The following is a 13,629-nucleotide window of genomic DNA, read 5'->3' as shown; positions in this document are numbered from 1 at the left end:
AGTGAAAAGCTCAGTGAACAAGGACTTGGCAGTTTAAGAGCCGTGTAGAGACTTGAGCAAACAGCATCTGTGCAAGACATCACGCTATAAGCCCCATCTCCAAAACTTGTGGGTCTTAACTGCACAACCAATTTGGCAATTTGTAGCTATTATTCCCTGCTTTCATATGGCATGTGGGGAGGGGGGAATCTGTAATGTGCACTGGAAGAGCTGCTGAAGGAATCTCCCTCACTTTATAAATAAAAGAGTCATCTATCATGTTTTCCTCTCCCAAACAGAAGCACTTTTAGGACTGCTGAATAATTACTAGTCAATTTAACCCCCCAATGTAGTGCAACCGACTGAATGCGTAATGATAAATAGATGATAATGGTTATAATAAAAATATTGGTATCAACATGTACTTAAAGTACAAAAGTAGAAAGTACCCATTCTGCAGAATGTTCCATTTCACAAGTTTTCAAATAGCAGATCTACAATCTGTCTCGCATCTTCATCTTCAAATGGCCATGACAAGTTTAAGACTGGTGGTTAAAATATGTTTAGTATTAAATAAAAAAATAAATCTACAAAATAACTAGTAACTAAAGTCAAATAAATGTAGTGGAGTAAAAGTACAGTATTTGGATCCGAGCTGTATATAGAAGTAAAAGTAATGGAAATAGAGCACACTCAAGTAAAGTAAAAGTACCTCAAAATTGTACTTAGGTACATTGTTATTACACCACTGGTGTTTTCCTTTCGGAACCTCTCCCTCCGCTAAACAGCTCTGAGATGAGGTTCCTGCATCCTGCTCATCCACAATCAGAAAGCCAGGAACACTTCTTATTCGTCTACCTTTTCTGAACATCCTGTCTAAAAAGTAAAGATCTAAAATCTAAGCGGCCTGTTGAAATAAAGAGTTTAAACTTTAAATCGCTGTTTTTGTGAGCCTGTGGCCAGTTTTCTCACCCCAGCCGCTTGGTGGCGAAACATTTCTGGTACACAGATGAATGAATGGCCAGTCACCACGTGTAAGCATTCCTGCTTCCGTGAAATTGCATTGGGAAAAACTGGCCACAGGGTGACAAAAACAGCGATTTAAACTCTTTATTTCAACGCTCCACTTAGATTTTCTTCTCCGCTAAGAAAGTAAACACCTGCGAAACGGGCATGGAACCTTTACTTTTTGGATTCGATGTTCACAAAGTGTAAGAAGTGTTCCTGACGGCGGAGCTTCCCCGCAACTTTCCGATGGTGGATGACAGTTGTCAGGAACCTCGTCTCGGAGCTGTATAGCGGAGGGAGAAAGGAGCTAGTAGTGTTTACTTTTCTCTGAACCCACCTTGTATCTTTCTGATGGTGTCGTCGGTTAGAGCTTGCAGCATTACCGTGGCGGACTCCATCACCTTACTGGACCCTGCTCTATCTAGAATAGCGTCCAACGCGTCGAACCATGTCGTCCTGTCGGCACCACTTTGACCCTCGTTGTCTTTTGCCTTCTTGTAGTCCTGCTTCAACTCCTCCATCTTTTCGCGGCACTGCTGGCCTGTGCGCTCGACCCCCAACGCAAAGAGACGGTGGGCGATTTCCAGATAAACCGTTTCGTTTGGAGCGGCCGCTTCCAGCTGCACCTGGACCCTTCTTTCTCCCCACACACACATAAGAGCCTGGACGTCGTAATGTGTCCACGTTGTCGAGTCCACCGTGCCCGATGTGGAGTCCATCGTGTCCGATGTGCCCGACTCCATTGCTGTGTTGATGTGTGTAATGTGTATAGTGTACCTTTCTTTTCCAGTCGACTCGTGTGTCGCGAGAACGAGAAGCACCCAGCCAATAACACCCAGCTGCAGACTCGCAGACCGTGTGAGCGTATGTGAGCGGTGCTGTGTGAGGAGCGTTGCTATGTGAGCGTTGCTGTGTGAGGAGCGTTGCTATGTGAGCGTTGCTGTGTGAGGAGCGTTCAGCGTTGATAAAAACACGCACTTCCAGTCCTCACACAGCAACGCTCACATATCAACGCTCACATATATCAACGTCCTAAAACACAGCACCGCTCACCCTGCTAGAAAAACCAGCACAGACCAGCACAATTTTCATGCTGGTCTGTGCTGGTCTATGCTGGTTTATGCTGGTTCATGCTGGTGCTGGTGCTGGTCTGTGCTGGTCCCATGCTGGTCCACCAGCACAGACCAGCACCAGCACAGACCAGCATGAACCAGCATAAACCAGCACAGAACAGTACAGACCAGCACCAGCACAAACCAGCACATGTTGTTTTTTACTGCTGGTCTGTGCTGGTGCTGGTCCAGCATAGACCAGCACCAGCACAGACCAGCATGAACCAGCATAGACCAGCACAGACCAGCACCAGCACATGTTGTGTTTTACTGCTGGTCTGTGCTGGTGCTGGTGCTGGTCCAGCACAGACCAGCATGAACCAGCATAGACCAGCACAGACCAGCACCAGCACAAACCAGCACATGTGGTGTTTTACTGCTGGTCTGTGCTGGTGCTGGTCCAGCACAGACCAGCATGAACCAGCATAGACCAGCACAGACCAGCACCAGCACAAACCAGCATATGTTGTGTTTTACTGCTGGTCTGTGCTGGTGCTGGTCCAGCACAGACCAGCATGAACCAGCATAAACCAGCACAGACCAGCACCAGCACAAACCAGCACATGTTGTGTTTTACTGCTGGTCTGTGCTGGTGCTGGTCTGTGATGGTCTGTGCTGGTCTAAGCTGGTCATATACAAATAGGGACAAACACCCATTTCAACTAACAGGTTCCAGTGGCGCCGAGGATAAGTGCAGGACTGAAGTGCCAGAGGTATTAAGTTCGAATCCCACTCACACCCACAATGTCAAAAATAATGTCACAATCTAATATGGTCAAATACAGAACAGGATTCAAGCACCAGAGCAAAGAGCAAATTAAACCAGCAAAGACCTGGTCCACTTCTCAGGGGGGTCCCCCGGGGGTCCCTGACCAGACCAGCACAGACCAGCAGTAAGCGCTGGTTTGTGCTGGTGCTGGTCTGTGCTGGTTCATGCTGGTTTAGATGGTGGGACCAGCACAGACCAGCACCAAAACACAACATGTGCTGGTTTTTCTAGCAGGGCACTCACACTTAAGTAATCAAGTAAAAGTATCAACACTGCAATATAGAAATACTCAGTTTGACCGTTACAAGTAAAAGTCCAGAATTAAAAATGTATTTGATAGTGTTTGTTGGTATCAAAACGTAGGCCTACTCAAAGTAGGCCTACCAAAAGTAAAAGTAGCCTAGGCTACTCATTATGAAGAATGTCCCATTTCACTTTTTTTTCTCACAAATAAATGAAATCATTTGAAAATAGCAGATATACAAGCTCACATTGCGTCGCATCTCGTGGCATTGTGTGCTTGTAAATCGTCTATTTTCAAATTAATGGACAAAATGTATACTAGGGCTGAAGTCGTAGGCCTACATGTATGTTTTTGAATTAGCTGGGGCCAAACTGGTCAAAAATCATCAATTTGGTGCACTTGGTGAAGACTTTCTGATTTTTAGTGTTAGGTATGGGTATAAGGTTTTCAAAAACCATCGCAAACAAGTTGGGCTCACCCCCTAGTGGTCTGTTTGCAGTGAATCAAATATTAGATACGTCAGTATATGGTTCAAACCCCAAATAATTGATGAAAGAGATTTTTCAAGATGGCGTCCACAATGGCTGCCGGGAGCTGAAAATGCCTATAAACTGGGTTTTAATGTGTAAAAAATCATAATAAATCTGCACTTGGTGAAGGGTTTTTGGTATGGTGTTAGGTATGGGTATAAGGTTTTCAAAAACCATCGCAAACAAGTTGGGCTCGCCCCTAGAGGTCTGTTTGCAATAAATTCAATAGTAGATCTGTCAGTATATCGTTGAAACACCAAATAATTGATCAATTAGATTTTTCAATGGATTCTGTTACTATTGGGTATGATAAACAACATACTAAAAGTTTAGGAAAAAATAACTACCGGAAAGGCGTCATTTTCAAGATGGCGTCCACGATGGCTGCCGGGAGCTGAAAATGCCTATAAACTGGGTTTTAATGTGTAAAAATCACACCCGTGTGAAGTGGAGCTGTGTGTGTGTGTGTGTGTGTGTGTGTGTGTGTGTGTGTGTGTGTGTGTGTGTAGATCATGTGTACCGATTTTTGTGACATTTGAAGAAAATATGTAGGAAAAGGAGCAAAAAGTGTGTTTTGGAGAAAATTCAAGATGGCGGAAAATCTATCCTGGCGCAAATGGGCGTGGCCTATATGGGGAGATGCGTCTTGACCCAAGGAATCCAGGGAAAAAAGAATTTTAATTTTCCGATCTACGGTTCAAGAGTTACGGGGCAAAACGTAAAGTGGGCCGTTATAGCGCCACCATGAGGCCGAGTGATGTAATTATTTTTCGATTCATTCTTAAAATCATTATGAATCTCCTCTCCGAGGTTTGAAACTGTAGCTCCTATGGTTTACGAGAGAAAAATACTTGAAAGTGATTTCTTGCATTGTCCCATTATAAGTCAATGGGGACAATTAAGCGTCGTTTTTTGCCGATTACGTCGGCATGGTAAGGCGGATCGGAACGAAAGGTAATAGAACACCATTCCCGGCCGAGCCGCACATTTTGATGTATATATTGCGCGAGTGGCGTAAATGGTGCGGCACTAGTTACGCGTCGAAGTCAGGCTACATACACACAGACACACACACAGACAGACAGACAGACAGACACACACACACACAGACCCACACAGCCACGTATAGGGAGCTGCACACAGCTCCAAAAATCATAATAAATCTGCACTTGGTGAAGGGTTTTTGGTATGGTGTTAGGTATGGGTATAAGGTTTTCAAAAACCATCGCAAACAAGTTGGGCTCGCCCCTAGAGGTCTGTTTGCAATAAATTCAATAGTAGATCTGTCAGTATATCGTTGAAACACCAAATAATTGATCAATTATATTTTTCAATGGATTCTGTTACTATTGGGTATGATAAACAACATACTAAAAGTTTAGGAAAAAATAACTACCGGAAAGGCGTCATTTTCAAGATGGCGTCCACGATGGCTGCCGGGAGCTAAAAATGCATATTTAATGTGTAAAAAGTCATATAAAATATGCACTTGATAACTAGCTTTTACATTTTGGCATGGTGTTAGGTATGGGTATAAGGTTTTCAAAAACTATCGCAAACAAGTTGGGCTCACCCCCTAGTGGTCTACAATATACTGACCTATGTAATATATGATTCATTGCAAACAGACCACTAAGGGGCGAGGCCAATTTGTTTGCGATGGTTTTTGAAAACCTTATACCCATACCTAACACCATGCCAAAATTCAAAAACTCTTCACCAAGTGCATATTTTTTATGAATTTTTACACATTAAAACCCATTTCATAGGCATTTTAAGCTCCCGGCAGCCGTCATGGACGACATCTTGAGAATGGTGCCTTTCCGGTAGTTATTTTTTCCTAAACTTTTAGTATGTTGTTTATCATACCCAATAGTAACAGAATCCATTGAAAAATCTCTTTTATCAATTATTTGGGGTTTCAAACATATACTGACAAATCTACTATTGAATTCATTGCAAACAGACCACTAGGGGGGCGAGCCCAACTTGTTTGCAATGGTTTTTGAAACTCTTAGGCTGGACTCACACAGCTGCGTGAAACATCTTCTCCGTATCGGCTGAGAATGGCCACTGGGAGCGCCGTACTAATGCATTGTCAATGGAAGGTTGTTTGTTTTTTTGTCGTTGCCGTGTCTCAAGCTCAACCGCATCCTGTCTTTTGGCCAAGAGACAAGTCAACGACAAAACACCAAACAACCTTCCATTGACAATGCATTAGTACGGCGCCCCCAGTGGCCATTTTCAGCCGATACGGAGAAGAAGTTTCACGCAGCTGTGTGTGGGACGCCTTATACCCATACCCAACACCATACCAAAAATCAAAAACTCTTCAAGTGCATATTTTTTATGAATTTTTACACATTAAAACCCAGTTTATAGGCATTTTCAGCTCCTGGCAGCCATCGTGGACGCCATCTTGAAAATGAAGCCTTTCCGGTAGTTATTGTTTCCTGAATTTTTAGTATGTTGTTTATCATACCCGATAGTAACAGAATCCATTGAAAAATCTCTTTCATCAATTATTTGGGGTTTGAACCATATACTGACGTATCTAATATTTGATTCATTGCAAACAGACCACTTGGGGGCGAGCCCAACTTGTTTGCGATGGTTTTTGAAAATCTTATACCCATACCTAACACCATACCAAAAATCTAAAACTCTTCACCAAGTGCACAACCATTCCCAGTTCGGCCCCAGCTATAATAGCCTAATAAAAACCTACAAAGTAGGCTAACTAAGGTTTCAAATAAATGTAGTGCAGTAAAAGTAGTTGAGTTAGTTGAATGACCTCCTGGCCTGGTTGACTAAATAATAGGCCTATGTTAAACTTAAAGGAGCTATAGTCAACCTTTTCTTGAAAAACGGATGCTAAAATAAAAATAATGTTTCGAAAATATTTTATAAATAAATAAGCTTCATATATGTGTTTCTATTCAAAAATGACCACAAAAAGCGAAGAATAATGATAAAATAATCATAGACCTTGTAGACCTTGAACTGTACCGTCATGAAACTGTACCTTTTCCTATGCAAACTTCTAATAAAGTCTTCAATCAATCAATCCAACACTGTTAAAGCTATGTGTTCAAACTAAGTGTAATGACATATTTATTCAGTTTTGGACAAAGTGCGTCTAAAAGGTGGATCTAAATTAAGAATTTCTCCGTAATATGGAGACATTCTTAATTACGGTAGTCTGAAATGTTTATTATTTTTTAGACATTTACCCCCCAAAAAAATCTACATTTCAGACTGTAGCTACAATATGAATATGAAAATGTTAAATTTGTGTTTTTGTTAGGGGTAACATGCAGTCCAGTTCAATATGTTCAAACATGAAAGGTTCGTTCAAATGTTCGTGGGATTTTGAAAACTATATATTTTTGGAAACTTCAGAGTATAACAAATCAGAAAATCCATGATTCCATTTGCAAAATCCCTTGGGGAATTTTTGACAGCTGCTGAAAGTTTGTCTCATTCACTTACTATACACTATACTATAAAGGAAAAAAATACTCCCCGAAAATCTGCTTTAAGTAGCATGTGAGGGGTCAAACGGGAGGCTCTCTCCATTCCGACATGTCGCCACTCCGAAATTGACTTAAAACTATGGTTTAGTGATGAGTCATCACTTTTCACAGTTTCGTGGGGGCTGTTATTAATCCAAGGAATGTTTTTCATGCAAAACAAATGCTTGTGATGGATTCAGAATCATTAAAAAAAAAACTAGTTTGACCCCTCACATGCTACTTAAAGCAGATTTTTGAGGGGTATTTTTTTCCTTTATAGTATTAATAGTGTATAGTAAGAGAATGAGCCACAAACTTTCAGCAGCTGTCAAAAAATCCCCTACGGATTTGCAAATGGAATCATGGATTTTCTGATTTGTCATAGTCTTATAAGTTTCCAAAAATATATGGTTTTCATAATCCCCTGAAAATTTTAACGAAATTACACAAGCGACTTGACTAATGGTCGCAGTGCAATACATTGGGAGCTTGTAGACCTGCTATTTTCTGCAAAAGCTTTAAGCATTCTGGTGTTTAAGTGGTTAAAGTTAGAATGTCTAGTGCCCACAGTTGGGCCTTGAGGTTGAGGATATTGCAAGTGGGCCGCCAAACACTTAAAGGACAATTCCTCCCTAAAACACTTCTAGGCTCGTTTTCTATATTGATCCAAAATGACTGTCCTTGGGATCTATTAGGCAGAAATGCCCCTGCTGTCCAGTTTCCCCAGCAGACCCAAGCAGCTCTCATAGCATAGAGTGGAGCTTATAAGCCTATCACTTTTATACTATTTGCTGTGGTCAAAAGTGTATTTATATTTCATGAATGTGGTACAAGTTGTCATTACAAACACATCCATGTCATCATTGTCCCACACAAGCCCTCACACTCTGCTAAACAGATGTTATTCTCTTATGTGTTTTGCCAAGTCCCGGAAAAGATGCCCTGTGATTGGCCAGTACAGTCACTTTGATTGGCACCTGTGCCGAATGCTCACCCCAAAACATTATTTATGAGATTGTGGTGGCTTGTGTTGGACAACCAAGGCATGGATGTGTTTGTAATGACAACTAGTAACACATTCATGAAAAAGAAAATCACTTTTGAATACACCAAATAGTATAAAAGTGACAGGCTTATAGGATCCACTCTATGCTATGACAGCTGCTGGGTTCTGCTGGGGAAACTGGACACAGTGGCATTTCTGCCTAATAGACCCCATGGACAATATTTTGGGATCAATATGAGTAGGAAAATGAGCCTAGAAGTATTTTAGGGAGGAGTTGTCCTTTAATATTGTACTGATAATAAAACATTAATATTGATTGATTGGTCAATGGTCATTAACATAAACTATTCTCTGAAAATGCTCGCAGGCTACTGACACTAAGGTTGTAATGATAATAACACATTAATATTGATCGATTGGTCATTAACATAAACTATTCTCTGAAAATGCATGCAGGCTGCTGAGTGCTGACACTTTCAAGATTTTCAAGGGGGCCCAGCTGGTCCAGAAAGGTTTGGAAACACTGTTCTAGTGTCCAGTGTCCAATAGTAGTGTTTTACTTAGCCTAGTTGTTTTATTTAGAGTACATTTACCATTACTTTGTGACTTGTGAATTATATTGGTCATTGTGGATAAACCGTTTTGAAATCGATGGATTGGATTCGATATGGATTGGGATATGTTTATTTATTTATTTGTATGTGGTTTATTTGATTTGAAGTGAATGAAAGCTGGAACCTTTAGGTCTCATTGTAGTACCACCACCAGAGGGTAGCATTGGACTGATTTTAGAACAGTGACAGAAATAATACAGGTTTCTTTTGCCATGATAACAAAAGACTTATCTCCCTTGAACAGTTACACAAATAAATCAGTGGGCAGCCTTGACCTGCATTCCAGTCATATTATTGTGTGTGTGTGTGTGTGTGTGTGTGTGTGTGTGTGTGTGTGTGTGTGTGTGTGTGTGTGTGTGTGTGTGTGTGTGTGTGAGTGTGAGTGAGATGAAACAAAAATATGAAGAAACTAAATTGGAACTCCAACACCACTACAACATTGAAGCTGCTAAAATGATCTTTGTGGGCTGTGGGGTTTTCTTCCTGTTGGTATTTTCAGTTTACGCAAGTCATAGAATATATATGTATGTGTGTAAAGCAACCAAATACAATTTACTTAAGTACAGTAGGTAGCCTACTTAAGTAACATTTTGAGGTATTTGTACTTTACTTGAGTATTTCCAATTTCCAATACTTTTACCTCTACTCCACTACATATTGGATACAAATACTGTACTTTTTCTCCACAACATCCTTTTTTGAAACTTAAGTTACTAGTTGCAGTTATAAATTACATTACAAAAACACACACTTATTTAGAAAATAGCCGATCTACAAGCTCACAATGTGTCACATCGTGACGTGTTGTGGGCTTGTAGATCTGCTATTTTCAAATAATGTATGTTTACTCTTGGTACTTTAAGTACACTTTGATACCAATACCTTAGTACTTTTACTCAAGGACATTTAGAATTCCAGACTTTTACTTGTAACAAGAGTATTTCTATATTGCTGTATTGATACTTTTACTTACGTAAAACATTTAAAGCTATATGGGCTCTATTATGATCCAGGTCTTATGCCTTATGCCTTAACTTCTTTGCCTTTTTTTTTACTATTTTGAAAAACATTTTTAAATGCTGATCTACATTGATCATAATAGAGCCCATACTGTGTAAATTGCTAAACTAGTGGTCAGTAGCGGTATTGCTTTTTTCAGCCGTTTTTCGCCCGAGGGTCGTCGCGGACTACCGCCGCGGACCACCGGAACGGCGCCGCAAACCACCGCGACGATACGAATCCGTGGAGGGGTAGAGCGTAATTTTCTGGCCAGGATTTGGGGATTAAGAGGTTAAGAATCTGTAGCTGTAGCTGAGGGAAGCTACTTCCTGAAGATACGGCAGATACGCTGTGATTGGCCGGTAGTGTATCATGTGTGTATGATCCGCAATGTGATTGGCCAACGTATACAGATGATGCAGATGACGTAATCTTTCCGCGAAATCCGGTCCCCGGCCAGGATCATAGAAAACATATAAAGAGAAGGCTTTAGAAGCTGAAAATAACGTAGTGGGTGTTCTAAAACTTTAGCAATTTAACAGTTAGGACAATTTTAAGATTTGTTTTATAAAGTTGATGATGATGATTTAAGTACTTTTTCCACCACTGTGTACTGTCTGGCAGAAACAATCCATTAACTTGATTTTTCTTGCTTTTTAATTTGTTTCATGAATCAGTGCTATTGAACACCCTTTATGTCTGTGTGATGGCTAAAAAAACCATTGAACCAATGAAAAGTAGTAAACAGTGCCTAGGCCAAAACCTCCCAACCATAGATTAGATTAGATGTCTTCATTATCCACAAGGGAAATTTGTTTTGCTCAGGTCAATGCATACATTCAAGACAATAGGCCTACATAAATATAGAAATACAGATACCCAGCAATGAGCAATGCAGTCTGCTTCAATTCTATAAAAAGTAAAATAATTTAAAATGTAAAAGGGTCTTTAAATGAAAGCAAAGAGAGGAACACTCATAATCTGTCCTGTGGTCTCAGTTTAAAGAGAAGCAGCCTCTCCAGGGTCTTCATGTGTGATTTGAGGTGTGATCAGTGCCTATGAATAGTTTGACGAGTTATATAAGTGTGTCCACTCTGCCTATGACTAGTATGACGAGTTTGTAAAAAAAAAAAAGAAAAAAAGAAATTGAATTTTTTTTTTTTGAAAATTTTTTTTTGGACCCCATCAAATCTAGTAAGCATGATTTCAATCGCGATTTTGCATGTTCAACCCCCATACAACCCCATCTTTCAAACAGGGCGACCATTTTTGATTACATAACATGTAAAACATAATGGCTATTATCTCAAGAATGCCTGAACGGATTTCCAATCGGATTTTTTTGTTTGAAAGCTGTGAACAAACTGCACACACATGGTGCATCATCTGTGCATGGGCGTGCATGATCCGTGCACTATAAATTACATTGAAGTCTATGGAGGCTTCTGGCGGGATACCCTGATGGGAGCTGTTTCAAAATGGCAGTAAATGAGTTAAGCACTCTCTTGGACAATCTGTTTGAGTCCGCTAACTGCCAGCAAAATTACCTCTTGTGATTTTTGCATGGAAGAGCTGTGTTTTCTTTCTGCTTATGTTAGTGTGCCACTTCTTCCGGTTCACTTTGCTATTGTTTGTACATTTGTTTTTGCAAGGATGTAAAAAACTAAGCCTTCCTTATATCTGCAGTTTGGTCACAACACTGATACTAAACAGTGACCAAATTGGGAGATAACGTACATCACTGATAATGCTGCCTGTACAGTGCATGGGTCTGGGTTCTCCAACATTACTTCTGAGATTCCTACATTCAATCCCTCATATATTGTGCACAGGACATAACCCAAACACTGCACATATTTATTTAGAGTAATTTCTCCTAGCTTTTTTCGTTTCAAGAAATGGGGAATTTACCACTCCAACCTTTTCTTTTAATTTTGATAATGACTTCTCTCTTGCTGATTTCGTTTTTCCTCCTGATTATTATACTTTTAAGACTTAAACATTCTAAGTGAAAAGGTACTTGCGCTATAATTATAGCTCGCAACAAAACTCTATTTTGTCCACGTTTCCATGCTGACATATCTTAATCTCAGGAAATTATCCATCAGTCAGGCCCCCTTTTTCTAACGTCTAAGAATAAGCCCTTAATTGTCCAAAGCATGGTTTATTCATCATTTTGGGCAAGTGCTTGGCAAGTAGGCCTTCTCCTCAGCAATATTCGGGCACTGCCACTTCTGCTGTAAAGGGTGGTGAAAACAGAATTTGTAGTGAGCCCTTTTTTCATTCTTATTGCGGCCGTAGGTCGCAGTTTAGTATCAAACCTCCACCGGCCGTCCGTCGGTCGGTCGGTCGGTCACACGTCACACGTCACACCATTGCCCTGCTCATATCTCCGCATCAGTATGACATCACACCACATGTGTACACAAACCTTTGTGTACGTTGCTGTGGCAACAGTCTGTTGTTGCTGGTCTGTTAGTGTACGTTAGCAACCACCTTAGCAACCATGGTTTTACCCTAGCAATCGACTGTTTACCCTAGCAACCAACTGTTTACCATAGCAACCATGTTTTTTTACCCTAGCAATCACCTGTTTACCATAGCAACCAGATACGCAGAGCAGGGATCTCCATATATGGGCATAAACAGGTGACATCACACTGATGTCAGATACTCAGAGCAGGGATTTCTCCATAATATATGGGCATAAAAGGGATTATGTTAGGGATCTCCATATATGGGCATAAAAGGGATTCTGTTAGGATCTCCATATATGGGCATACAAGGGATTCTGTTAGGGATCTCCATATATGGGCATAAAAGGGATTCTGTTAGGGATCTCCATATATGGGCATAAAAGGGATTCTGTTAGGGATCTCCATATATGGGCATAAAAGGGATTCTGTTAGGGATCTCCATATATGGGCATAAAAGGGATTCTGTTAGGGATCTCCATATATGGGCATAAAAGGGATTCTGTTAGCTGTTAGTGATCTCCATATATGGGCATAAAAGGGATGCTGTTAGGGATCTCCATATATGGGCATAAAAGGGATTCTGTTAGGGATCTCCATATATGGGCATAAAAGGGATTCTGTTAGCTGTTAGTGATCTCCATATATGGGCATAAAAGGGATGCTGTTAGGGATCTCCATATATGGGCATAAAAGGGATTCTGTTAGGGATCTCCATATATGGGCAATGGGCATGAAAGGGATTCTGTTAGGGATCTCCATATATGGGCATAAAAGGGATTGTATCCCAGATGATGCCCTGTTAGGAGATCCACACTAACAGAATCCATATATGGTCCTACCGACAGCTGCTATAAGCCAACCCTGGCGATAAGGTCTGAGTCGAAGAAATGCTTCTTTCCTGGCAAGAATTGCCCCTTTATACTGTAGGGCTCGTTTGTGTATTGTATGACATCACGCCACATCATCGGCTGAGGACTGTGTGATGTCATCATATCTCCATATATGGAGACATAAGTTGCTCATGCCCAAATATGGGCTGGTGAGGTCAGACTTAGTGTGATGCGTAGGTTATCTCCATATATGGAGATTCAACTTCAATGAGTAACCATGGCAAACTGTCAACTGCCCGTATGTCTTGATAATTGGTAAAACAAACTTTTGGCCTATTTGTGGAGACTAGGGAGTCTTACTGGTATTATTTGTGAATTTGGTCAATGTTTGACCAGTTTTTATGGTATAATTTGATTACTTTTGATGCAGTTACTGTTATGGTCTTTGTATTCTTTCTTTTATATGACACTGGAGTCTAATCACCAACATCTGCACTTTATTTAATACAAGATTTGCTTGTGTCAAAGGTTTGATTTCTCCTTTCA

At 40.6% G+C, this 13,629-nt stretch overlaps 1 protein-coding gene across 1 annotated transcript in view; it reads right to left on the bottom strand.

Annotated features, from left to right (window-relative positions):
• Positions 1-1,730, bottom strand: part of LOC308300291 (uncharacterized protein) — a gene marked incomplete at both ends in the record, with an annotated part of 32,127 nt that extends 30,397 nt beyond the window's left edge. The window contains one exon of the mRNA XM_080744110.1: positions 1,325-1,730. Coding sequence (XP_080600236.1) covers positions 1,325-1,730 — 406 coding nt within the window. The remainder of the gene's footprint in view (positions 1-1,324) is intronic.
• Positions 1,731-13,629: the final 11,899 nt, after the last annotated feature.

Source organism: Nannobrachium achirus (assembly GCF_963921795.1).
Source record: "Nannobrachium achirus genome assembly, chromosome: 2".
Taxonomy (NCBI): domain Eukaryota; kingdom Metazoa; phylum Chordata; class Actinopteri; order Myctophiformes; family Myctophidae; genus Nannobrachium; species Nannobrachium achirus.
This window is presented reverse-complemented; position numbering and strand designations above follow the sequence as displayed.